Source organism: Struthio camelus, chromosome 10 (genome assembly GCF_040807025.1).
Source record: "Struthio camelus isolate bStrCam1 chromosome 10, bStrCam1.hap1, whole genome shotgun sequence".
Taxonomy (NCBI): Eukaryota; Metazoa; Chordata; class Aves; order Struthioniformes; family Struthionidae; genus Struthio; species Struthio camelus.
This window is the reverse complement of record NC_090951.1, coordinates 7152858-7178995: the sequence shown is the minus strand read 5'-3', so window position 1 is coordinate 7178995 and position 26138 is coordinate 7152858. Positions and strand designations below refer to the sequence as shown.

The following is a 26138-nucleotide window of genomic DNA, read 5'->3' as shown; positions in this document are numbered from 1 at the left end:
TTCTAGAAGAACCAGCAAAGGAGAAGCAGCCTACTCTCCACAGCTAGGTACCTTGAATTTGGTAGAGACCTAATTACTGTTTTCCTATAAAGCAGAACAGCCTATTTCCTGGCCCCAGAAAGATCTGCGTGAGGGCAAACCACTCCCGTCAAAGCTCTTGAACTTGAAGACTCAGAAGAAGACGTCATAAGATAAAAGAGAATCTACACCTGGAAAGAGAGGGTCCATAGCCATATGTCTGAGAGAAGACGGATTTCAAAGGGTTGGATAGTTCAGGCAACGTAAGCCTCTGGACTTTCACTGACCTTCTTTTAAAGTCTCTAAAATGATCTAAAGCTCTCTAATTTTCATACGCATCCAGTAATGACTTCCTGTCTTCCTCTGTCACTCAGAAAGCCAACGCTAACCTGTCCAAGACAAACCACCCTCTTGAGAGAACATAGGAAAAGATTTCTGCGCCAAGTGAAAAATATCCAGCCCCCTCTTACTTTCCCAGCTGAGTTTTCCCCTGCCTTTTCCACTGTGCCAGCATTTCCCACACAGAGCAAATCCACATTCAAACACTTCACTCAGCAGGGAGCCAATTCTCACACCAAGAAATGCCAAATCCTCAAGAACATTTAAAACAAATACATAGCAGTTTGCATCCTGCACTTGTTGAAACGTAAAATGGGGCTAATACCTTGTTTTTCATCTGCTAGCTTTTCCCCGAGACAATGTTTCAAGACAAACACGTTGAGCGTGGGTACAATGTGGAAGTGGTTTCAATGAGGTTTTATACAACCTAGTTCCCACCATTGCTCAGAAAGCATCTGAATACCCTCTGTTTCGGAGGTGTTTGTCAGTGGCGTGGGTGGCTCGGACAGAAGACGAGGATCTCATTTGCGCTGACTGGCGTTCTGAGAAGTGGCTCACCACTTACATTATTCTGCAATACTTCACTGTGTTTCCAGCAACAAAATACAGAATCAAAGCCGTCAACTGTCACCGTTCCCATGTCAATGGAGCTCTGAATTTGCTGCCACAGGAAACTATAAAATTACACTTTCCAAAAAGGGACAATGCTTACAGTGTTATTTAGAAAAGAAAAGAAAAAAAAAAATCACATCACAGCTATTGGCTCTCATTCTGTTCACCTATCACTGTACACAGGGCATTTAGATCTAGAGGAAAACAAGGAACAGATGTTGGGTGATTGAAAAACTTGAGCCTTCCATTGTTTTATTGACTTGTCACCACAGAGAAATTTGCTTTAATTTACTTGAAAAGTAAATTACTTGATCTTCATAAAACTGGTGGCAAGTCACAGTTCTTAATGAGGATTTTAAACAAGGATTCTGTTTAGCAACCAGAGGCACCAATTCCAAATGCAATGTCTATTTGAACAGACACATCTATCTTTCCTTTTGAAACATGCTGGTTTATTTTCAAGATGTTTTACACACTCGAGGGAAAAAAAAAAAAGTGAGCCCTTGAAAGCCTGCCCGAAAAACTTCAGTCTTTTTTTGATTGTACCAAGTAATGTTTTCTCAGGGGTTGTTCTTTTTTTCGAAAGAAGTAATTCATACCTAAATAGAGACCTTTTTTCCCTGGAACCCCATTGGCTTCAACATAGAAATTAAAATATAATTGAGGAAAACTGAAAAAAAGAGGGGGAAAAAAAAAAAAAAAGGACAAGAGTCCTGTGGTCCAGGGACTTCAAATCAGGCAAAGACACTCAACTTTTTGAAAATAAACTACCAGCTAGTGACGGCTGAAACACTTGGAGTTTCTGAAGTTTTTGAGAAGCTGAATCTAATTCCCTTTATCCCCAACCCAAATTGGGTATCGCCCATCCAAATAAAGCAATGCTGAGTGCTGTGAATGGGCATGGTATTGCTCACGTATTGGCATGGGGAAGGGGGGTCTTCCAACCACTTCACAACAGCCATGAGGGATCACTTCTCACCCTTACACCCACAACACAGCAGAAGTCAGCGAGGCTGGAGGCTCTCAGAGATGGGAGATGAAGAGGTCTCCTTTGCAGAGGGAAAATACAAGGTTTTCAGAGGACAGAAAGGACATTTTCACCTTTGTCACCTTCACTTGCTATAACAGAAAAAAATTCCTCTGGAGCTCCTAATCTAGAGGTGTTTGAGTCAATGCCCCTGGAGTTTGACCATAACAGGCTTCAGCAGAAGGCTGGAGCGATTAGTGCCTTCATTCTTTCTTTATACTAGAAAATCCATACAACTATGCAAGAAGCTTTGCCTGCACCTTTTTTATAGGCAATTTCCAGCTTTCAATATGCAGCTGTTAGATCAGCCTGGGAGTCAGTCAAGTTTTCCACCAACTACATCAGCCACATTCCCTGCCTAGGTCCCAAATGTTGTGCAGAAGACACTCAGAAAGACACACCAGTGATGGACCAAGAGGTACAAAGCTTCCCGAGTGCTCTCTGCAAGGTCAAAACTGTTGGTGCTATTCTAAAGTGGAGGCTGAGAGCGATGATGGCTGGCAGCAGCCACAGAAGAGAAAAGGCACAGTGAGGAGGAGAAAATCAGGTCATGGGAGCTCCCTGGCACCAAAACATCTTGCTATTGCCCTGCACTGGTGCCTTCTCACTGAGGTGAGGAGCGTGAGCCAAAAGGGCATCCATGCACTTAGGTACAAGCTTTCTTTTCACATCATAACTTCCAAAGGCTGGACTATTTCACAGGAGTAAATCTTGCCACAGCACTGAGACAGAATACACACAACTACATTTTAGCACAGAAGTGCAATGTCCTTTCATGTGTGTGCATGGAGAGAAGGAAGGAAAAAGAAAGAAGCAAACAGTAGGTACATTCAAAATGGCAGAGTACTATAGGGCTTGGACAGTGGGGTAATGCCCACATAATGAAGAGATCCTTCATAAGCCCAGGGCTTGCTCAGGCTCGCACTTTGGCACAATAACAGCACCCCCTAGCACTACACTGGAGTACCGTTTTTGCTGCGATTCACAGAAAACGACTAATTAGTCACCAGCACGTCTTCCCACAGCTCCTTGGAAGTCTCTCACCCAATGCACAGACAAGCCCTGAGCAAACTGTGGTAGCCCGAGAACAGCTGAGCCTGAGGTATTAACGACTGTGAATATAATGCAGTTAATTTAATTGGGTTGTCCATCCTTGATATTTGAAAAGTCCCTTTTAAATGTTACAACTTTTTTTTTTTTTTTTAAAACAACTGAGTTATTATTTTCTCCTGAACTCCATTTCCATTTTAATGCTGATGTTCAGTTTCTTTTGCAAATTGAGTGAAGGTAAAATTCTCTCAATAATATACCATCCTTTTGAACAACTTATTTCCTTTTGGTGCAGTTTCAAACAGATAGAGCTGTAATGGCCAAAATAAATTTTATTCCAGAAATGCAGAAAGCTAAAAAGTTAAGCTTAACTTACAAACCTTTTTTAAGGGAGGACAAAATCATGCCAGCCTTATCACCATGACAGTCACAGTTGTTTCGATTTATTATACAATGGTAATCAGGCTACACAGTAAATTTGCTATAGTAATGCATTAATCACTTTGTAAAGAAAAATGAACTCCTGTAAGGAAGACAATACATTTTCTCTCTCTTCTCCCCCTTGGTAAGAACTCGGCCCTAATCCCATTCTTTAGAGAAGGAAGCATATATTTTCACTTCTGCTGCTACATCTATGATTTGAGCCAATAGTTCAGCAAGGTCACTATCATCTTACATCCTACATAACTGAGCTCAACAAATATTTCCTCAAAGAGATCTCTTTTCTAGAGACTGAAATTATTTAGGCTAAAACGTTTACTTGACTTGTTAGCTGTTTTTCCTGATTCTGCCTACTCTTTCATTGTGTGCATAGAGTTTATACATTTGGATAAAAGAACTTTTCAAGTATGATCCGTGACTCAGACAGATCACTGAGGGAATATGGATGTCCAAAAAGGTCATGTAAGAAAGAGGATGCTATACTGTGCAAATCTGAGGTGGAATCTTGGATGAGACAAGAAAGATGGCATCTTGAATATTTGTATCATGAAGAGACATTTTTTTTTCTTCACAGAATTTTTAACTTCCCCTCGCAAAGCAATATGCATGCAGGTACCCCAGTCTTCAGATCTGTGACCCACTGGGAATGCTTTGGCTTATGGTTCCCAAAGGCACAAATGCGTCTTTGCTGCTGCATGTTCACTACCTAGAGACTCCTCTGAGGTTGATCAGATGAACTTCCTTTTCAGAGGCAACCCACAGAAGCAATGGACACTGTTTTATTTGCACTTCGGGCTAGGCTGTTATGTACACCATGGTAGGGACAATGGCATAGACTGTGCTTATGGCTGTCCTTTCTCTGGCCACAGTCCCAGCATTCCCAGGTGAACCATGCTCCCACTGACTCTGCTTCACAGGTGTTGGTGCTAACATTACGGATACCACAGCTGGTGGTCATGCTGTCAGACCATATTCAAACACACGTGAATAAGGCCAACCCTGACTAGACCGCAGGTCATACATAAAGATGACTGCCATACCAAGTTCAGATTTTCCACAATAAAGTTTATTGCTCTCTGCCTTCACCTGTACAGTTTCCCTAAAGGAATAGTATAGTTTCAGAGTAGGCATGGCTTGGGATTCAGGTGACCTGCTTCCATACATAAATCTGCTGGGTGACCTTAGGTAAATCACTTTCTATAATATGAGGATAATGATACTGACCTCCACAACAAAGTTATTGGAGATCTAAAAGCTGAAAATGGCTAAGAGCTAGCTATTATTACTAAGTGGCATGCAGCTGTCCCAAGAGTGGCTGACACAATCTCAGCAAGGGCACTGCTGCATGTTAAATGCCACTCCAAAAGCTAAGACGCCTTGTAGACAGTGCCAGAGACCCTTTTCTGGAACAAGTTCAAGCCACTGATAGTAAGAACTGCCACCATCTCATCTCCAGAAGTGATGCCTGAACTATAAAGGCAAGGTGGCAGTTTATGCCATTAACATCCCTTTTAGTATTTTTCAAGACAGGACTTTCGATAAGGCTTAAATCAGGAAGCCAGAATCTTGCAGGAGTTAAAACCACCTCCAAGATGCTTCCTGGTATTCTGCCATGCTGATTAACCCAACTCTGGAGCAGTCTGTACCAGCACACCCTAGAACAGAAGTCCCTCAGAAATATTTTCTTGCAAGTAAATACTTCTGTTTTCCTCCAAGACATCTCCCCCACAAACCAACCTTCCAAGGTAAGACACAACAGCAATCAGAAAGCCGCATTAGAAGGCTCCATTTCTCCTTGTCTTCCCATGGAGACCAAGTGAATGTCCATTGAAAGGGCCCTAATGTCATGTCAACTTTTAAAAAAGGAACTCAGAGCTTACCCTTATGCCCAGGTCTGTGCAGATGTCCAAAAAATCCTCCTTGGCCCATCTTCATATGTGACACTTTGGAGTTACTTGTTTCTGCCACAAGGAAAAGGCTGGATCTACCCAAACCTACGTTCAAAGGGAAGCCTTTGAAACATTGGAGCTGACTGACAATGCTACCAGAGGGGAAATCCTGTGCACGGATGGCCGCAGCCACATGGAAGCTGTGGAAATTAATGAAACCCATGTGACAAAACCTCTTCTTCCTTGAAAACGTACCCCTAGGCGTTACTGGCCACAGGAAAGGGGCTGCATCCGAAAAGGTACAAATGCACCGTCCCCCTGGCACAGCTAGCTGGACAAGGCTTTTACCGACTCAACCATGTCTCATGCATCCTGAGGACAGGACAAAGGAAATGCAGGTGAAAAGGAAGGAAGGGCAGAAGAAGAGAAGGAAGGATGTAAAAGGAGGAGGGAAGGGAGACTCTTTCACAGAGACTCCACAGAGAAAAAAAGACAGAAGAAAATAAAAAATTCGGAATTCCTCAGAAAGCACTCGCTCTGTCAAAACCCCACGGCTACGGTTAGTCTTTCTCTTTGACAACTCAAAATGCAACCATGGCCAAACTAAATAATCACATATTATAAAATGAAAACTACCACCTATTCTTATTTTTATATATAAAACTATATAACTTCAACATCATGATTTACCATTGTTAAAAACATATTTCACACCCACACAAATCACTGTACATTGCACTGCAGTATCACTGTAGTATCACTGTAGTATCACTGTTATGAGGGCAAATTTGTGGGGAACTCACACAGGTAAAGACAAAATTCCCTCCCCTCCATCCTGCTGGGAAACAAAATTATCAGTGTAAGAATTAAGTTACTCCTCTTTCAGCTGTTGAAAAGCCTCAAGGCAGCATCCCAACAGCCCTTTTCAACACAGGTAAATTGAATTGCACCAAGTTTACCACGTGTGGACTCCTCAGACAAGACATTCAATAACAAAGCCATGCCCATAACCTATGAAGAAAGGCTGAAAACCGCGGGGTTGTTTAGTCTAGAGAAAAGGCGGCGGCAGCAAGACATAACAACAGCCTTCAAACATGCAAAGGGTCAGCGCAAGAGGCAAGGAATACGCTGTTCTCCGTGTCTACCGCGACCAGGACACGCCGTGAGGGACGCGCACCGCGGGAACACGGCTCCGGTGAGACGACGGGAAACGCTCCGGAGAAGCGACGGTGGCCAGGGGGTTCCCAGGGGAGGCTGCGGGCTCTCTGCGGAAGGCTTTAAAAGCAGGTTATGCTAATATCTGTCAGGAATAACATCCGTCTGGCTGACCCTGCCCGGTGGCGAGGGGCTGGATTACGCGGCCTCTGGAGATTGCCTTTAACCCTATTTGCTTTCCGATTCGGCACGGCGGAGCTCCCCAGGGTACTCTCCCCCACCGCAGCCCAAGTTTTTCCCTTATCTACTCAGCGCCTGGGCGTTATTTCTTCCCTCTGCCCAACGACTTGATTTGGGCTGCGCTCACATAAGTGAAAAAGCTGCAGGGCAGCTCCAGTGCCTTTGGGACTGTAGCGTCAGCTTAAACTGTTAAAAACCTGACACCTGATTCTTACGCAAATACGGGAACGAATGGGAGGGTGGTTGGTGTAAGAACGTAAGAGTTTGGGCCCAAGTCGGAGGACTGCTTTGAGATGAATTGTGCTAAAATATGTAAATAATTCTGAAATTTCGGGTGGATTATCCTGGCATCTTCATGGGCATGCGGCTTTCTGCTGCTCACACAAGGGAAATTAAAGGCCTGCAAAACTGGTCTCTGACACTCTTAAAAACCTTCCGGCGGCCGAGAAGACTCCTCTAAGAGGTGTAGCCTGACTTGGTTAAAACGGATGTTTAAATCCATTCTGACTGGGACATGTTTCTGCTCCCCTTCTCCCGGGCCAGTCTTTTCTCTCCTGGGATCCGGAGGACACGGGATAGGGCAGCAGGATTACCCCGAAATCCCCCTCTCCCCTGCGTCCTCCGCACGAGCTCCCCGAGCACGCAGTGGGACGGCCTCCGGATACTGTCCCGGTCCCGCGCTTACATTGCGGGACCACGGCGCGGCTCTGACCCACAGGCAGGGCTCCTGGGCGCTACAGAAACAAAAACTCGTCGTAATTTTGGAGAAAGGCACCCACTCTTCAGCCTCCTGCTGCGGGTGCCAGCTGCACCCATGCACGGCAGACCGCTGGCCCGCGGCGAGGCCCGGGGGCAAAGCCGCTCTCCAGCAGAGCTGAGCAGCGCAAACGTCGCCAGACAGCGTCTTTGTGCGGTGGGAAGTACACGGCTTTTTCTTCCCTTTTCTTTCTCTTGCTGTCAAGCTTTAACGAGCCGGCACACCAGTCCTTCAACCGTTCACCCCGTGGCGCATGCAGAGGTGTCACTGCACGATGCTGAGCACCCCCGTCCAGGGCTCTTGGGTGCCATTCGGGACTGCCCGGCAGAAGCCGCTAGGATCCCATCACGAGCAAAAAATGCCGTCCCTCTGCCACGGGCATGCACGAGGGTCTCAACCCTGGGCTGGCCGAAACACCGGCACGGCTGAAAAGCAGCTTTGCAGGATCCTTTGCCTCCTCTGGGAAAAGCTGCCTTTGCTTTCCCGCCCTGCCCTTCTCCCCAGCATGACTCCCTCCTCCACAAAATGACATCTCGCCTCCACGTCCCAAAATAAAAGGCCGGCTCCAAAATCTGCTCATCTAAGAGATCTCGTCAAAGCCCCCAGGCCCGGCGGGCAGGACGCTCAGCAGCAACGTACTGCCGAGGACGAGGGAGCCTTCAAACGTGCAGTAGCTGCAACGCACCTCCAACACGCAGCCCTCGCTATAGGGCGAAGGGGAGGCCTTTGGCAGGGGCCAGATCTTACCTGTTTGAATTAGATTCAATACTAAAAAGTGTAAAGCTTCAGCAACCGTAAAATAGTCCTTCTAAGAAAACACAAACCTATTCCTCTCCCCCTCCAGCCTCCCCAGCTCGACATCTCACAAACTTTTTTCTGCCTCCCGTGCTGCAGCAACGCGTAACATAAGCCTTTTCGGCGCAGTCCCTCACAGAGCTGGAGTGCTGGTTTCACCAGTTAAATTAGCTTTGTTGATCACAAGTTGGAAAAACTAAAACTATATGATAAATTTTAAGAAACGCTTAAATGGATGATATGCCAATAAATAATCCTTGCTCATAATTTGAAAACCAGTAGGTAGTTGGAAGGATGACTGATTTAACACAACCTATTTAGTTTACCTGTGATAACATGTTACATAACCTCAAGACTTTATATTAAGTACAATCTCAGCTAAGAGCTTCAGTTGGAAATAATTACAAAACTTGAGGGATTTTTCTTTCTTCTTTAAAAAAGAAGATTTAATTAAAAAACTCAAGATGAAATAAATATTTTAGGCAACCAGCAACAAAATGGGAAAATACCATGTGTTTGGAGTTTTAGTGCCCTCTGAGTGCTGGAATTTATTTGCAGCAAGCAGAAAATAGACAGCAAGCATAAAAATTCAGCAGATTCCCGCTAGTAAAATTATTTATCAAGCTAACAAGGGAGGAACCCTTCTAGTAGCAACAAGCCAGCAAGGAAAAGACGTGCCTTTATATTTTACCTTTGGGTTAGCACACCAGTAAAAATGCCAACTGACAAGCACTTCACATAAACATTTCTTTCTAAATGAGCTGCCTTGTTAGAAAAAAATCTAAGCAAAGGAGTGCTACAGTCAACAGACAGAAAAACCCAGGATGAATACTACATTGCTCCGTATTACAGAAAAATATAAATAAAGACATAAAAATAATGTGGATGCATAAATGACTTTAATAAATTAACACTTCATTTTGTATTTAAAATAACTACTTGGGCTATAAATCCATCTTAGCTTCAATTCTACACAGAATGCATACACCCCAGTAATGTATTATTTAGATCTGTCTTACCTCTGGAACTATATATATACATATATATACATAAGCATTCACTGTGCTGTTGTTAGCCACGCTACTCAAGCCCCATTGCAATATTTACCATATATTTATTTTACGACTGAAACCCTGAAGTCGGTTTTACAGTTTAGTTTAACGACACCAAACTTTGATTATAAATTATAAGTGGCTTTATTGCAGCCTGAAGAGGCAAAAATTTGGAGGCGCTCGATTGCCTGATCCCAATTAAATTTTAAAGAAACAGCAAAGCGGCACACGTTCTCTGAATAGCTGCGCCCTAAAGAGAACCGCAAATGACTCCTGCCGGCTGAACGCGGGGGCTATACCCGCCAAGCCGCTCTTTGCTGGAAGGAGCTTTTGGCAATTGTCAGCAGCCTTTAAAACAAAACCAAACTAAACAAAAGACAACAACAACAACAAACACCCAAGGACCTTTCTTTTACTATTACTATTTTCACTGCAGAAAAAAAAATAGCTTGTGGGAGAGTACGGGGCAAAAATCCGCCCCGGCGCTTTGTCTGACTCTGTAACTCAGGAGGCAAAACCTGCCACCGATGCTGACAAAGAGAATAAAATGAAAGTTTTACACTAAATTGAGTGTTAGAGGGAAGCACAGGTTTGAGCAGCGTCTCTGACTGATCTCGTGATTTTCTGGCCATAATTATACGCGGGACCCTGCGTTACTCACTCAAGCAGAACTCCAAAGGAAGACAAGAAATTTGAGGAAAGGTACAAAAAAATCCCCAAACAACTGGGGAGAAAAAAAAGAAAGAGAAAGAAAGCACATTCTTTCTTGAGCTTCTGCTCCCCTCCAAGACTGGCATTTTTCTCGCCTCTGCGGCGGCTCACAATACGGGCAGAGAATGCAATATCTCCCACTCGCTGCGCCAGCGAACGGGGCCGCGTCTGTAGCCGACCTAGCGCGTTGCTGGGGCCGGGGCCAGCAAGCCGCCGGCTGCCCAAGAGCCACCCCGGGGCCCGATCCGGCACTCTTCGCGCAGCCAGCGAGCGCTCCCTGCGGAAACAATGGGAGTTCGGGGCACGCGGGAACGCCGGCGCGAACTGGCCTTTGTTAGCTGCTGAGCGATCGCATTAATGGGAATATCTGTCTGTAGCGGACGAACGCTTTTGAGAGGCGCGCGCAACGTTGTGGGCAAAACATCAGCAATAACAACAAAAAAGGGGAGAGAGAAACATCGCTGATGTAAACCGCGAAATAAATAATATATGTCAACTTTTATGTTTCTCGCCTTTGATCTGGGTACAGCTGACATTAAGTCCAGGAACTGATACCGTTTTAGCTGAGGAGACACAAGATGTCGAGTTATATTTTTTTTAGTGCAAGGCCAACATGCGAAAACAAAGCTAAAAGAGTTGAAGAAATGAGTACAACAGAAAACACAGAGATTATCTCTTGTCGCTGGAAAGAAAATGATAGGCGTTTCCATGGAAGCTGAGTGGTTAATATAATGCTGTCTTCAGTTTTTCCATTCTCTCCTTATTAGAATATAATTTGGGTCCAAGTGATATGGAAATAGCTTCTTCGGGAACACAGAAGGGCAGTGCTACGGATAGAGCCGATGCAGAACGACATCTACAACATGTACATGCGTACGTATTCCTCACTCCCTGATCCCAGCCTGCCTGTTTCCACCTCTGTAGTGAAGCTGTTTGAAACCAGAAGTTGTATGGAAGCAAACATAAAGGCATCCATTAAAAGGCATGACATTAAAACCCTGTCGGATTCAGCTCACGCTGTACAGGAGCAATCTGGAGCATCTCCATGGAGCTCAGACAACCGTTCTAGCCTTGGCTGTAGCGTAACTGAGCAAGTCTGGGCCCCTGCTTCTTGCCTGCTTTTTACCAACACCAGCCCTCTGGCACTGACCTCCATCTGGAGTCACTCCTTGAACTCCACCTGGGCTCCCCAGCCAGGTCACCGGGAGCAGGATTTGACCCTCGATGTTTAAGCTGGAGTTGGAAATAGGTAAGTGGGCTGCTCCCAGTCATATTTACTGATGCTAAAGCTACAGGAAGAAAACAGCAGGCGTGAAGGAAAAAATGACCCATGAGACGTGCACATCTCACCTCCGGGGCATTCCCCACGGGAGCAGCCCCTCCACGCGGGACGGCCCGCATAAGCTGCCACCACCGCCCGCGCCGCTCCCCAGCGCAGGGCTGCAGGAGCGGGCCTCGCACTCGCAGACTCGATTTGTTAATACCAGAGTTGCAGTACAGCATGCAGAGCAGATTTCCTTAATTTAGCCGAGGCCTTAATCTCAGTGCTGTCAGCGGGCTTGTTGGCGTGCCGAAGGAGCCGGGCTCTCTGATGTCAATAACCCCGTACAATACCGCCGCACAACACGGAGCCAGCTATTTAATTACCCATCACTGCTAACAAAAGCCCTCTTTATTTTGATTAACTTTGAGAGAACGAGGTGCCCCGCCATCAGAGTATGTTTAAATAATTGCACAATACAGAATAACATGCCTGGAAACACACAAAGAGGCGGAGAGGAGAGAAGAAAGAGAAGACATAAACTCGGTCTTACTTCCCAATTTAAACTACGAATGACCTCTGGGTCAATTTTTCAGAGTATCTCAGATCAATTCAATTCTCACCTCCGCTGCCTACCTGCTAGTAAATGAACTTACTGTGCCTTCCAATAGACTGAAATGACTAAAAGGAAATCGCATTTAGCTGCATCTGAATAACCATGGTTATTAGATGGTGTGTGCAGAGGAAAAATTACCATTTCCCTTCTCCTTCTCCTGCTTTTGATTGTCATTCTCACCTCACTGGTGATTAAGATGTAGGATGCTCTCGCAGATTGTTAATTAGGTGTTAATATCTGCAAGGGGCCACAGCAAGCTTCTCCACCTGAGGTCATTTCTCAGAAGTCAGGCTGTCTCCAGTGACAGTACCTGTAATTCCCAGAGCTAGTTTGATTCCCACTCAACAGCTGGAGCTAGTGTTTCTTTCATGTCTGGTTTCATTTTCTATCTGAAATTATATGAGTGCTAATATCTTTATTATCTTTCCTGTAGAAGTGCAATGCGTGAGCATGGCGCAATGGCACAGCGTGTTGTTCATAGGCTTTTATATATACATTTTTTTTTTTTAACCAAGGCATTTTCAAAACATTTCAAGCAAAAATCTTTATGGTTAGCAAATCTACAGCTGAGGACTCCATTACCGATCTGGGGGTAGAAGGCAGGAGGGAAACAGTAGTAATTTGGGGGCAGAAGAAAAGCAAAGCAAAGCTGCACAACTGCTGAATGATAATGGCTCAAATCTTGGCAAATAAATATAATGGCACTGACAGGAAGGGGAAGAGTTACAAGGACAACGTGGCCTCTAGGTGTCTTGGCAGGTTCACAAGTTTATCTATATATATGTGTGTGTACATATAGGTAGCAAACATGTATACATTGCATTTAAATGAGAGAGAGAGAGAGGGAGCACAGAACTGAACCACGATTTTGCTTATATTTTGAGCGATTCAAAATCCGGGACCAGAGCTTCTGCGACCCTCAAAGTGGTGAGCAGGACTCGTGCTGATGTGAAGCACAAGCGATTTTTCATCCGAGGTTACACAATAAGGTAAACGGCATGCCTTTCAACACACCAGCTTTCATTAGACATTTTCTAGGAACATTGCAGATTTTTTTTTTAACTCATACTAAAGCCTAGAAGGTAAGAATTAATTGTCTAGTTTTGTAACTGTGTAAACCGAGATATAAACAGATCAATGGTAACAGACCTTTAGAAGAAACGTAAGATAACCAGTTTCAAGTATGCATGTGCTTCAGTATTTTGCTGAATCAAGAATGAAATAACTGGGTCAAAGTCTCACAAGTGAGTCAGACTGTGACTCCCAACTCCCAGCTTCTTCACTCCCTGAACACTGGGGCTATATGTGGAAGCCTGAAGCAATTTTATAGGAGGGCTGCTAAATCAGTGCTTTTCCTGTCTCATCCATCTCCCGTATTTTGGTAAAGCGTGACTCATTTGGTAAGTGGCACAAATTGGAAAAGCCAAGGGATGTTTAAAAAAAACTTTAATTATTTTTTTGGCCCTTAACCTAAAATCTTCTGTTAGAAATGAACAACAGCAAAAGCTACATCACTGGAAAAAGATTTTAGAATTTATTCTAAGCATAGGCAAAACTATTAAATTGACTTTGCTGGGAATTTCTAGGGGAAAGAGCTGTCAAATAAGGCATACGCCTTCTCTTTGCTCAGAAAGACTCAAGATGTTTTTGTACTTCAAATTCATAGGTGTGAGCTAGAAAGGAGTTCCAGACATAGTGAAAGTCTGCATTTTATAAATACTAGAGAACGCTTTCTTACCTATGTAAAATGACCTGTAAATTGCATAAGATGTGTTTGGGGAGGGGAAAGTGAGGGAGATAGGTTACTATCAGTTTATTAGCAAAAGTAACATATTACCTCCCATTTGAAATAAAAGATTCCCATTTAACCTTAATATAGCACATCTGCTTGAAAAATATATACATGGTTACCATTGACTTCAGTGGGAAACTTGCCAACAATATTTCATGGAAGTTATCTACATATCATATTTAAGAAATAAAGACGTTTTAAAGGCAGTGCTAATTCAACAAGGGAAGGTTAAAAATAACTCAGCACACACAGAGAAATTTGATTTTTACAATGCTTAGGTGCATTTTCAATTTTATCAGATATATGGCCTTAGGATAAAACTTCGTCAATAAGGTCTAGCTTGCAGTGAAGCCTGGCAGTTTGACATCACAGGCTGTAAAGAAATATGATGTCACAAACAACAGTCTGACTTGATTGTACATCAAAAATGCACAAGAACAGCATGAGAAAGCAAAAGGTCTTGTACAAAACACAAATCTCTTTAAAAAATGTATGTGTGAATGCAGGAACAGCAGTGAAAAGTAAGTGAATGTATATTTTAAGATTGCAGTGATTTCCCTTGTGTGAAAGGTCTTAGAGGTAAACTGAAAAAGGAACAGAAAACATATTTCTGTTCTTTACTGCTCCTTATTCTCTCCTTAGTTTTAGGGCTCATCCATATGGGGAAATTATGTTGTAAAACTATACCGCAGTGCTATCCATTCCCTGGGTGGACAATCTTACTCTAGAGTAAGAGTGGATTTTCCTGGTTAGTTTATTTTATTTTGTAAGTGGCTTAAGCTATACTGGGGAGAAAAAAAATCTACTCTTGCTCCAGAATAAGAACATCCATCCAGGGAATTCTACCAGCACAGCTACCACGGTATGAATTCATCTCTCGCTTTTTATTAGTACGCCTTCCCCTGTAGACATTCGCGTTGCGATAGAAGTCTAGGTACCAAAATTCAATAGGAATTTTATCAACGCCTGCAGTGGGGCCAGGAGTCCGCCCAAGACCTTTCCTTCTCACTTGAGATACAGCTAAGATGCAGTTTAGAGTCCAGGGTCCATCATTTTGATATAGTGCCCACAGAGTACCCCACAACTCCTTCACAGACCCTGCCTTTTATTTGAAAACTAAAATATGAAAGTGACACACAGTGATAAAAACAACCACTTTTTTTCCCTTGTACTTCATTTCTTAAGAGAAAGCCTGGCTATAGTTACTTATGTCAGAACCAATTTCTGCTTTCCAACAATATCAGGCCAATGTCATGAAGTAATTAGGCATTCAGTGGGATATGTTATTCCTGGTAGTTCCATAATGTTGGAAGGTGGAAAAGCTCTTCTGCACCAACCAAAACACACTGAAGTAGTATAAAAATAGGTATCAAATATGGCTGGGGTTATGTACGTATCGTGAGGGACGCTGGCCAGAGTTACTGGGAGCTCTGCACATGCAATAAGCCAATATATGGCCCTCGGAAATTAATAGCTGCCTTATAAAACACCAGAATGTATCCTTGCTGGTATTTTATGAGATAGCAACTAGTTTTGCTATTGCTGTAACAGTGTATATCATAAACACAAATTTCATCCTGCTGTGCTTACTCTGAAAACTCCTAGTAAACCCCATAAGCTCAAATGCATGGAGTGACACCCGTGATTCACATCTGCGAATCCTGCTGCTGTCTGACCCGAGAGAGACATGATGGTGAGAGCGTCTTAACCAACAACCACCAAATAGTCCAGTCACACTCATAGAGTGAATTGCCTCAAAAGGCTAAAAGTATGCCAGAAATAACATAATTTCTTCAAAGGAGTCAAGCTAGTAAGTTAGACCATGGAGACTGCTGTCCACTACTATAAATGTACAGTCTTAAACTCCCTTAACCAAACCACCTCCATGAATACCAACTAAGGAAGCCTCCAGAGAATATGAAGTATTGGAGTTTTCATATCTAAGCTTATTATTCCTAATATCACAGAGACGCTTCCCGGAATTGTCCTTCTCCTTCCCAAATTCCCCCTCTGACCAGATGTCTTTCTCTTTCTTGCTTTCACCTGTCAATCATGTTCACAGCTGAAATTTGATTTCTCTCCCAACAGTAACCTTAGATGAAATATTACCATAGGGGTCAGAACTGTCTGAACCTTGCCATAAAAGTTCGTTAACTCTTCCAAGACCCAATAGCTATTTGTTTAAAAGTAAGGAATTTTGCCGCTGTTTTTCTCAACATTACGTGACAGCATAACTACAAAATATTGGAAGGACGGAGCAGTGAATTGTCCCAGAGAGCAGCAGGCTAAGCAAGTCCTGAGATCGCAAGTGTGCATCAGGGAGAAAGATTTTGCTTTTTTAATATGCGGATAGCAAAGATTTATGTCACTTATATAATTTATATAAATATAATAATTACACACATAAATTATAGGACTCGGGCAAGCTTTCCTCTCAGATTACTGAAATCAGAGCAGTTCCATTAGAAGCAAGGTGATGGAATATGTGTTATACTTCTGCAACAAAAATATGTAGTTGCTTCAGCTTAATCAAAACATGTCTCAATTCTCATAAAAAGGGCATTACACTTTAAGCCCCTTAAGGTGGTGTAACGCAGAAAAAAACTGCACGGAGGCAAAAACATCTCACTGGGTGTAATGCCGGGAAGGGAGAAGAGTCGGGCCCAGAACACACCTCTTCTGGGGAGCCCATTCCTGTAGTCTGTACACCGACAAAAACTCCTCCTGCTGCTATTCAAGGTAGAGTCTAGAGCACTGATTACCTCTCCTGCGTCCTGACCCTAAATTTAAATTAAAAAAAAATAAAAGCTTAATTCCGTGAGCTGGTGAAATACGAGCGTTTTGTAACAGCGCTTGACTGTCGATCCAAGCGCGATAAGCTGTGCGGTAGTCTGTATTCTTAACTAAGATGAGACATTTCTTAATAAAAGTGACATAGGAATCGCTGCCGTTGCAACCTTGAAGCTCATTTAAACCACTTAGTATCTTTTACAGTTGAGGTCAATAAAAATCAGATTCCATGGGAAAAAAAAAAAGGCTGTTTGAATCCAGCAGGGGAAGTGACTAAAAGTTGAATCCCCATATTGTCACTAATGGCATGTATTTTGTCAGCGTTGACAGACTGAAAGAACGTGAATTTCAAGAGGAAAACCGTGCTGTGAGTTAGACTGCATTGTAAATTTTAAGGACGGAAGCTATCGAACACAAGCTCATGATTTTCATCAAGATCTGAGCGACATCTTCAGAAGACCCATCCTTAATCCCCGTAGCTGGTGTCTGAACGCTGGCATTTGAAGAAAAAGAAAGAAAACATTTGCAAAGGATTATATATGAGTGGTGGGACACGGGAGAGCTGCTGCCTGGCTGACAAAAGTACAAAGCCCGATCATCACAAATGTTTCCTGTAGGCACCTGAAAGCCAGCCTGAGCCGAAAGCGCCGGAAACGGCACCCGGCGACTGCCCCGGGTCCCCCGGGGTCTGCCCAAAGCCCCGCGTTCGTTAGCGGCAGAAAACAAAGGAGCACCCCCCCACCACCTCCACTGGAATATGCCAAATTGCTAGCGAAAATGAAAACATACCTTTTTTTTTTTGACCTCAGGTAACAGGGATTTTCACATCACCGTTGTAGAGGATTCTCTCGGGTACCTGATTTAGTAAATATAGTAAAATAAACCATTATTAAAAGGAATTTTTAACGTTGTAAAACATGTCTGTTGCGCTACTATTGTATCAGACTAGGACTTTCTATATTCAGCTGCTAAATTAAGCTTAGAAAGTCTCTTTTACTGTTTATAACTGTATTTGAGTACAGAATAATTTAACACAGTTTAAAAAGAAACGTTCTGAGGTTGCACACGTCGTCTTTACTTAGCATTAATAACAGGAGAATCTTACTTATCAACTTCCTTAAAAAAAGCACATATTTTTGCCTCAGCCGTGATTATCAGCTTCTAACACCTGAAAACCTGTAGTTTTTTGTATTTTGTTCTTAATGATTATTATTAGCTGCGCTAATGTAATTGGCACAATAATAATCAATTGCTGTACACACTCCATTATTTTTCAGACAGTAGTTTAATAACAAAAGCAGAGCTGTCAGTTCTCCCTGCGGTTACTCACACTGTACAAATTCATACTGTCAACTTATATTTAAAATCTAATTTAAAAAATTCAACATAGTTAGAATGAATCTTTGTACAATAAGTGAGATAAGTCAGTGAGTCAATCTATGTTTCTTAAATATGGATATTTTGTTGTGCCCCTTATATTTAACTTTCTCTCATCGTGTATATATATACACACACACACACACACATACATACATATATTTTCTATAAACTGTCTGCAGGAATGCTTCAGTTTCGTCCATATATTGTAATAGTACAGCGTATTCAGAGCAGGAATAAACCACAAGCCTCCTCTTTTTTAATAAACAGAAGCAAGACAAACTGTAGGAGCTCTTTTCAGCATTTTGATTCCGAGAACAGCTCTGCAGCTTTTTAAAAAGTCCACGGCACATTTTGTGCCGGCTAAATCATCCTTCTTGGAGGTGCAGTGCCCTCTCAACACGGAACCGAAAGGTGTGGCGTATTTGAATATTCCCTGCATGCCACTTGAAACAAGGCGTGCGTGCAGTGGGAAATCTGACATTCACTCGTTTTGCCGAAGGAACGTTTCGATCGTGTGTCTCTGCGCCCAGACGCACACGCACATAATCTAGAGCAGCATTTTGCCTGATGAAGGCTTTTCGTGACAGCTCCTTTGCCTCCCTTGCCACCCTGCGAATCCCCTCCGATGGTTTTTGGCGAAAGGGGACAGCGCTTCTTTGAATGCAATGCTTGGCATACTGCCCAGGACCTCTTAAAGCAAATGACTCCTGAAGACCTTTGGTGTCATTTTCCTCAAGATGACCTCTGCTTTCACGCCACTGGGTGAATCCATCCTGTTATTAATGCGTTCGGCTGAGAGGAGTAGCTATTCAAGCCTCACCCCTGAAGAGCATCCAAAAAGTGATGCGGTCAGCCTGCTTTTATCATTGGTAGCCTTTGAGGAGGACATCCCCGATCTAAGACCACACCAGTTCAGCCTCATCACAGGCGACCTGAAACAGGAGGCCGCGAGCCTGCTTTCACTGGCGAGGCCCGTTGATTCATTTAGCAGGCTTATTTAACCATCAGTTTATTAATAAGGAAAGAGCCTAAGAAACTGCAACAGCACCAAGGCAGCCAGAGACACTAAGCAGATTTATTAATTTAAGAAGGCTGATAACTTTCCTTCAGTTTATCTGGCAGAGTTGGTGCAAGGGAGTTATATTTTAATAAGTTTTCTACTCTGTACTGTGTGCTATTTTAAAAGGATTTCACAATAAAGGAAGCTGAAAGACTGTACTCAGTCTGGAGACTGTATCTAGTACGACATGAATATAGTATTTTAAACAGATTTAATCTTACAGTATTCCCTCCTCTACAATGACTTTGCAGGAGGAAACCTTATGGAAAGGAAAATCTGTTCACCCTATGCCACCAAACAGTGAATCGCGTTGCAGACTCCGACATCTCTTCCTACATATTAACATGCTTTCATCAGTGAATTTGGAAGCAGTTAAGTTTTGGAGGGGGGGGGGGGCTGGATCCTGTTTGGTTCACTTTTGAGCTCATTTTCATTGCTTCTTATGTTTCACTGCAACAGCTCCAAGCGCTGGCGGGAGCAGGGCTGCTTGCAGCGGAGAGCACCGCAGCTTTTGAAGCTGATACCAGCAAAACTGATTGTTGCCCCATGCCCTTCGCAGGCACCACGGCCTGCTACCGAGGCCTGGCAGAGAACCTGTGTTTTAAAACGGGGGAAGCAGGGTTCAGGCTCCAGAAAAGTGAATCTGCCTGCTTTCTTTTAGAAAGGGCCTTAAGCTTAACTACATACACATGCTCAGAGATACACCCAAATAGATTTGGGAAACTCAGCCTTGGAAAGCTCGATTCTTCTCACTGCTTCAGTTTGTTTAAAATTCATGAAATGTAAATCCCTTCCCCACCCCCCCCCTCACCCCCTGCTCCCTGCGGATGGATACCTCAGGGCCTGATCCAAAGCGCTGTGAAAAAAAGGCTGCCTTTGATTTCAGTGGGCTTTAGAGCACGCTCCAGGTGAGCACAGGTGAGAGGAAAAGAAAAAGAAAAAGAAAAAGAAAAAGAAAAAGAAAAAGAAAAAGAAGAAAAGAAAAGAGAAAAGAAAACCGCAAACAAAATAAGACCAGAAGAGGCTCTCTGAACATACCTAGGGGATGGTCAGTCAACAGAAGGCCGCTGGCGGGACACAGCCTGGGATGCCTGGACGGATCCTTTCGCTATGGGCAGGCCGCCCGCCCCTTTGTTCCGGGAGGCGAATTCAGAAACAAACAAACACGCAAACACACACTCACACACACTCACACACACAAAAGAAGCGGCCCCTCTCCCTGCCCCGGTCCCCCCCACCCCCTTCCCCATCCCGGGGCGGGGAGCGACTCCAGGCGCCGGGACAAGCCGGGCCCGGGGCCGGGGCCGGAGCAGCCCCTCGACGGCGCGGGCGGCCCGGCGCCCCCGCCCGCCCCCCACCCCAGCCCCGGGGGGAGCCCGGGCCGCGGCCGGCGCTGCGGCCCCCAGCCCCGCTCCCCCGGCCCGAGCGGGGCATCCCCGGCGGCGGCGGCGGCTGCCTCCCCCTCCCCGGCCGCGCTTCCCCGCCCGGCTGCTGCCGACACCCACCCCGGCGGGCAGGGGGAGCCGGCCGGCGCGACGGGGAGGTCACCCAGCGGGATGTGATGTTGCTGTCCAGCTGCCCCCCACTCCGCGCCCCAGCTTTACGCTCAGATGTCTCTAAGCGGGGGGTTAGGAACCCACCGGCGTCCCCCCGCATCCTTGCTGTTTGGCAGCCGGTGCAGGTGCGGAGCAGGACGCTCCAGCCGCGGCGAGACCCTGCCCGCCGCGGGGCCTCGTTCGAGGCCAAAAACCGAGGGGAAGGGAGCAGCGTTTTGCCCGAGCTCACGCTGAAGTAGGGTGTCGAGCCTTACCGCCTCCATACGCAGTCATTAACATTTTTGCTTTACAGAGGGAAAAGCTACCCAGAACATTTTTCAGGGCTGTGCTTTTTTATGAATTAACAATTGAGAGAGGCAACCAGGGACGCTCCATTCTCTACCCCCGCTGGAAACTTAAAGACTCTGCTCGGTTTGTTAAGTGATTTTTTTTTCCCCTTCCCGGCATGGCACAGAGACATCACTTTTAGCAAACTTCTGCCCTGGCGTTGATTCCCTCCATGCAAGGCATCTCACAGAGATGCATTCAAAAAGCAAAGGAGACCATGTCACAAAGTCCACAGGGCTTCGGCCCGAGCCGCTAGCGAGGCAGGGCAAGCTCCATCCCTGCAACTCGCTGCACTGCAACTGCAGGCCTGCACGTTTCACTGCTGCGTCAGAAAGTGTGCTGGTTTAAGAGCCAGACTTTAAAAAAAAAAAAAAAAGGTACAGCAACATAGAAAATGATCATTTCAGAGAGAGATAAGATACAACCAGCTCGCATCGGGGGCACTGAGACGTTATCACACTGTGCCGGGTCAACCTGATACCGTGGTAGATAGCCGGGGCTGGAGCTGCCTGTCTCTGTCGTTACAAACAGCCAGCCCAGCTACAGCTTGCACCGATCCCTGTCCCTTTAGCTTTTCACTTGAAAAGTTAAGTCATATCCTGGACTATTTTTTGCATCGTGCCAGCTTAGAGCTCACAAATGTGAATGCACTCACCCCTCAAAGAGTGACAAATGCTATTCTCGATCCTCCCCCACAATTTCAGGCAGTCAAGAATTAAATGCGGCACGGCGTACAGTATTTTAATCTATTGATTTGTAGCCACTGTGCCCGAAAAAAATTCATTAGGAGAGCGTTAAAAGTGTGAAGTGGTTGAGCGCGCTCAGCTCCCTCCTGAAGGGACGAATCCTGCCAGCAGCAGCTCCCCTCCGCTCCGTCCTGGTGCGCTGCCGGGTGTTGCCGGTACCGAGACGAGCACCCAGAACAGGGACCTGAGGTATCTGACTACAGACTGCTCGCGTCTGTGTGTGTGTGTGTACAACCAGGATTGCTTTTTGTCCGGGCTAAGCAAACAAAATATATCACACTCTCCATAGCTACCCCTGGAATGCCCAAGCCGTACGGCAGCCACCGACAACACGCTCGCAGTGAGTTTCAGAGAGGGAGGGAAGAAAGCTTATTAAAAACCTTAATTCCTAACACTGAAGTATGCAGGCTTTTTTTTTTTCCTGCATGAAATTTTAAATTCAGCCATCCGAACAGGTGTCAGAAACAGTGGGTCCATTTAGCTCCTGTGATGATCTGAGCAATAAATATAGAGGATTTCCTTTCAATGCAGCACATGCTGAAACGACACCAATGTAGTTCTGGCATCTGAGCAGATAATTCTGATATATGCATCATTTCCTCCCTAAATCCAGGAAGCAGCTACACTCTGTATCTGATATTAGTATATTATGTCAAATAGAAATTGGTATTAAAATTATGAATGATTCTAGATCAAGAACTTCCTACACACTACACAGAGGGAGGGGGAGGAAACAGCTGCACAGAAGCTTTCGGAAAGGAAAGGAAAGAAGAGGTGGGAAAGTTCATTTTTTAAACTTAAATTTTGCTGCCATGTTTCGTGGTGGCGGGGGAAGTAGTTTTCGAGTGTCATTTTGATTCAGTTTATGCATTTTTGTTCAAAAAGGGGGAAGACGACTTTCGAATAAATAGCAGCTCTCACTGCTCCGTTTGCAGAGGGGGCTGCCTGGCTTTCTGCAAAGCGCCTGCCCAGCGGTGCTGTGCAGTTGTTCCAGAAATAAATATACACTGCCGTGCCTTGGGTATTTCTCCCCTCCCCTCTTCCCCCCCCCCCCCCCCCGATACGGTCCAGGATGACATTTCTCAGGCAGTACAAACCCAGCAGGCCTCTGCTCCGTGGAGCGCGGGGATGCTGGGCAGAGGGCGAGGGCGAGCTGGGCTGGGGAGGAGACAGGGTTGAAGCACGTTGCGCTCCCTTTCACAGCCAGCAAAGGGCCGCTTTTTGTGTGCATGTCTCCCAGCACCGGTCACATGAAAGTTCTTTGTAATGTAGTTAATAAATGAGAACGAACTATAGGACTATGGTAGAAACAGGACGTTGTTAGTGATGTGGAGATTAAGCCCACGTACGCCTTTGGATGTGCAGCTCCCTGGTCCAGGCAACGCTCCCGCTGCCTTGAGCGGAAGCGGCACCTGCCCGAGAGCAGCAGGATCCTGCTCCCCCTTTGAAGCCAGTGGGGTTTTTACCTCCGAGTTCAACGGGAGCAGGATCGAGGCCGGAGTCGAGCGAGGGGCGCTGGATGAGTGGCGGTTATCCCGAGCAGAGCTAGTCCTCGGGCAGCAGTCCTGCTGCAAAGGGGGGGCTCACCTGAAATGAGCCAGACAGAGAACCCCAATAGTTGCTGTCCAGAACGAACACTAAAGCGTGCTTCAATTTTGTTTTCCTTTCTCCTTCAATTGGGAAGATACCGTGTTTCAGGCGGAAATTCAAATGCAGTCTGAAGAAAGCTGCATTTTTTTTATTATTATTTGCAAAAAGAGATTGCAATGTATAATAATGATGACAAGCTAGGAGACAGGCAAGCCTTTTTCCTCCTCCTGAGTAGGGTGTGTGATGGGAATTTTTCCCTCTTGCACGCTGGCTATTTCTAGGAAGGATTTCTCTTATCGCTGTTCATACATTTTTTTCCTCTCTCTCTCTCTCTCTCTCTCTCTCTGAGAAAGAAGATACTTAAGGGAGGCAGCAGTGCTCCCCTCGCTCTATGCTACTCTCCTAGGATTCACAATACTTTTAAAACGCTAGCACTGCTCATAACTTTGCCTGTGAGCAAGCCCGGCGCCGCAGAGCCGCGCAGGGTTAAGGCTGCACGGGGGGCTGCCGGCGCTGGGGCTCTGCGCTGCCTCGAGGGGCTGCAGCGCCCAGGGCTGGCGGGGGCTTTCGGGGGAGAGGTGCCTCACCTGCCCCCCGAAAAGAGCAGGGCTCCCTCACGACCCCCGGGCACAAGCAGCAGCCAGAAAGCACGCCAAGGCCGAGCCTCCAAGTGACCCGCCGTGGAAAAACGTGGGCATCAGTGACGGCTCCGACAGACCGGGCAGAGGAGGGGAGCTGGAAGACGGGATAAGGAAAACGGAGCCCTGTCTTTACGAGAGGAGATAATTCTCCCATCAGCCAATAGCAGCCAGTTTACCCACCGATTACACATTAACCAGAAAATGGGACGCGAATTAACCAGAATCTGGAGCTTGAACCATTACTCAAACCATGGTGCAACCAGAGGTCAGATGCCAAAGGGCACCTCGCCGCCCTCGCCTTCACCGCGGGCCGCTCCGGAGGGTGGCCCTGGTCCCCCTCCTCGGCCCCGAAGCCGAGCAACAGCCTCCTCGTGACCTGCGGTGGTGGCCCGGGGGGCTTGGGGACCCATCCTGCCCCAGGGGTGGGACGCGACCCCCAGCTCGGCCTGCCGGAGGGACCCCAACGGGTCCTCTCCTCCTAATGCCACCGACGACCAGGAGAAATGGTCTTACAGCTGCAGCCCCCAGCAGGGAGAGCGCCGGCCGGGCTCGGGCACTGGGATAAAACCACCGTCCTGGCGCGGCCGCGACACGCTTGGAGGAGGCCTCGGCACTGCCAAAGCGCCCGGAGGAGGATAATCCCGCTCACCGGGCGGGAGAGGACGCTGGCGGGCTCCGGGGGCCGAGGGCTTGGGGAGCCTTTCGAAGCCGACGTGCCCTTTGGCATGGAGCACCGCGGCGCAGAGCGGCTCCGAGACCTGCACGCGTCCAGCACGTTAACCTTTCGGGTGCTCTGCTTAGGACAAACAACTTGGACAAGTTGGAGGAAGTGCTCTGCATTTTTTGTTTTCCCCTCCTCTGCTCCTCCGCTCACTCTAGGCTTTCTAAGGCCTGCAACAAAACAAAACAAAACAAAAAAAAAGAAAACCACGGGGCGAAAGAAAGACTACGGACGGGGTGGCGGGTGGGGGGGGGGGGGGAAGCAAAGGAAAGGGGGGAGGAAAGGAGGCACTCTGCACCCAAATGGCAAGAAACCTTTCGGGCTAACGTGAAACGGCTCTGTGACAAGCCGAGCCCGACGCGGTGTCATCTCCTACGAGAGGCAGGCACACCGTGCTGGAGCAGATGACGAGAGGATGTGAAGTCTTCTCTTTCACTTCGCTCCATCATAAAACAATCAAAATATAAGGCCGCATCATGTCATCAGGTTTTTAAGCAGATCTCCCCTTTGAGATCTCCTAAAACCTGACGGGATGATCTGAGTCACAGAAACTAAGGTCACTGCCATACTGAGAAGTCAGAACAAGCACCTGAAAGCTCACGTTTTTCGTCTACCTGACAGATCATTCATTTCTCGTGGGTGACAATTTTCCATTTTGCATAAAACTAGCCTTCTCCTTCTCCCCTCCTGTGTATTACTGAGTCCAGCTCTTCTATCAGCACTGCCCCTTTGCCAGACAGTACGCTGAAGTACTGCTTTCATAGTTACTGAACTTTAAACTACACACTAAGAAACTGAGTACAGAATCAAAAAAAATGCAGTTTATTATTGTAGATTATTCTCTCTTTTGATATAACCATAGAGTTGAAAATGAAAGAAAAGCACATAGGAACATCACACGTGGTTAGTTAGTAACTCAAGATATAAAACAATTTTGCACAGCAAAATATGTAAAAGAAAAAGTAACTGACAAGATTTTTTTATATTTATTGTGGTAAGATTTACTTTCCATTTTTTTTTAAAAGACAGGATATCAGTCCCTGAAAATAAAATTTACTGATTATTGCCTTTAAAACTGTGGAATTTTTGAAGTTACAGAAAATCCAGTTCTGCACCACAATACAACTGTAAAAAAATCTGCATCATTTTAAAACTGTGCAGTAATGCCATCTTTATAACTGCATAAATTGTATTAGCGTTCTAAACAGGTTTGTAATTTTTTTTTTGTATTATATGCTTGCAGGTTATATCTTAGTGCAATTCAGTCCCAAATACTTCAAATTTGAAAAAAAAAAAATACATTTTGAATGTAAAATACCCCTATAGATATAAACAGGGGTGCCTCCCCCTTCTAATACTTTGGTTTTCAAATACAGTCAGTGGTATAGCAAGGACTACATATACCCAACTTATACTTAAGTTGCAAGCACATGCTGCATAAACTACTTTTTAAAACAGTCCCGTTGCAAATTCTACCCCCCTTTACATCACGACAGTAAACAATTTAGTGCATCAATCTTTAAAAAAAATCTACATCTAAACAGACCTAACTCTTTCGAATTTATCTATAAC

The 26138-nt window shown here is 45.4% G+C and overlaps 1 protein-coding gene across 9 annotated transcripts in view; it reads right to left on the bottom strand.

Annotated features, from left to right (window-relative positions):
* The window catches only part of MAF (MAF bZIP transcription factor), a 194578-nt gene that overhangs the window by 164455 nt on the left and 3985 nt on the right, over window positions 1-26138 (bottom strand). For 4 of the 9 annotated variants that reach the window (XM_068956327.1, XM_068956321.1, XM_068956319.1 and 1 more), the window contains one exon: window positions 17335-17401. In XM_068956327.1, coding sequence (XP_068812428.1) covers window positions 17368-17401 — 34 coding nt within the window. In that variant the 3' untranslated portion in view covers window positions 17335-17367. Of the gene's footprint in view, window positions 1-11682; window positions 17039-17334; window positions 17402-23080; window positions 23202-26138 lie in introns of those variants that run through there. The other 5 variants (XM_068956323.1, XM_068956322.1, XM_068956328.1 and 2 more) reach the window with 4 other exon arrangements.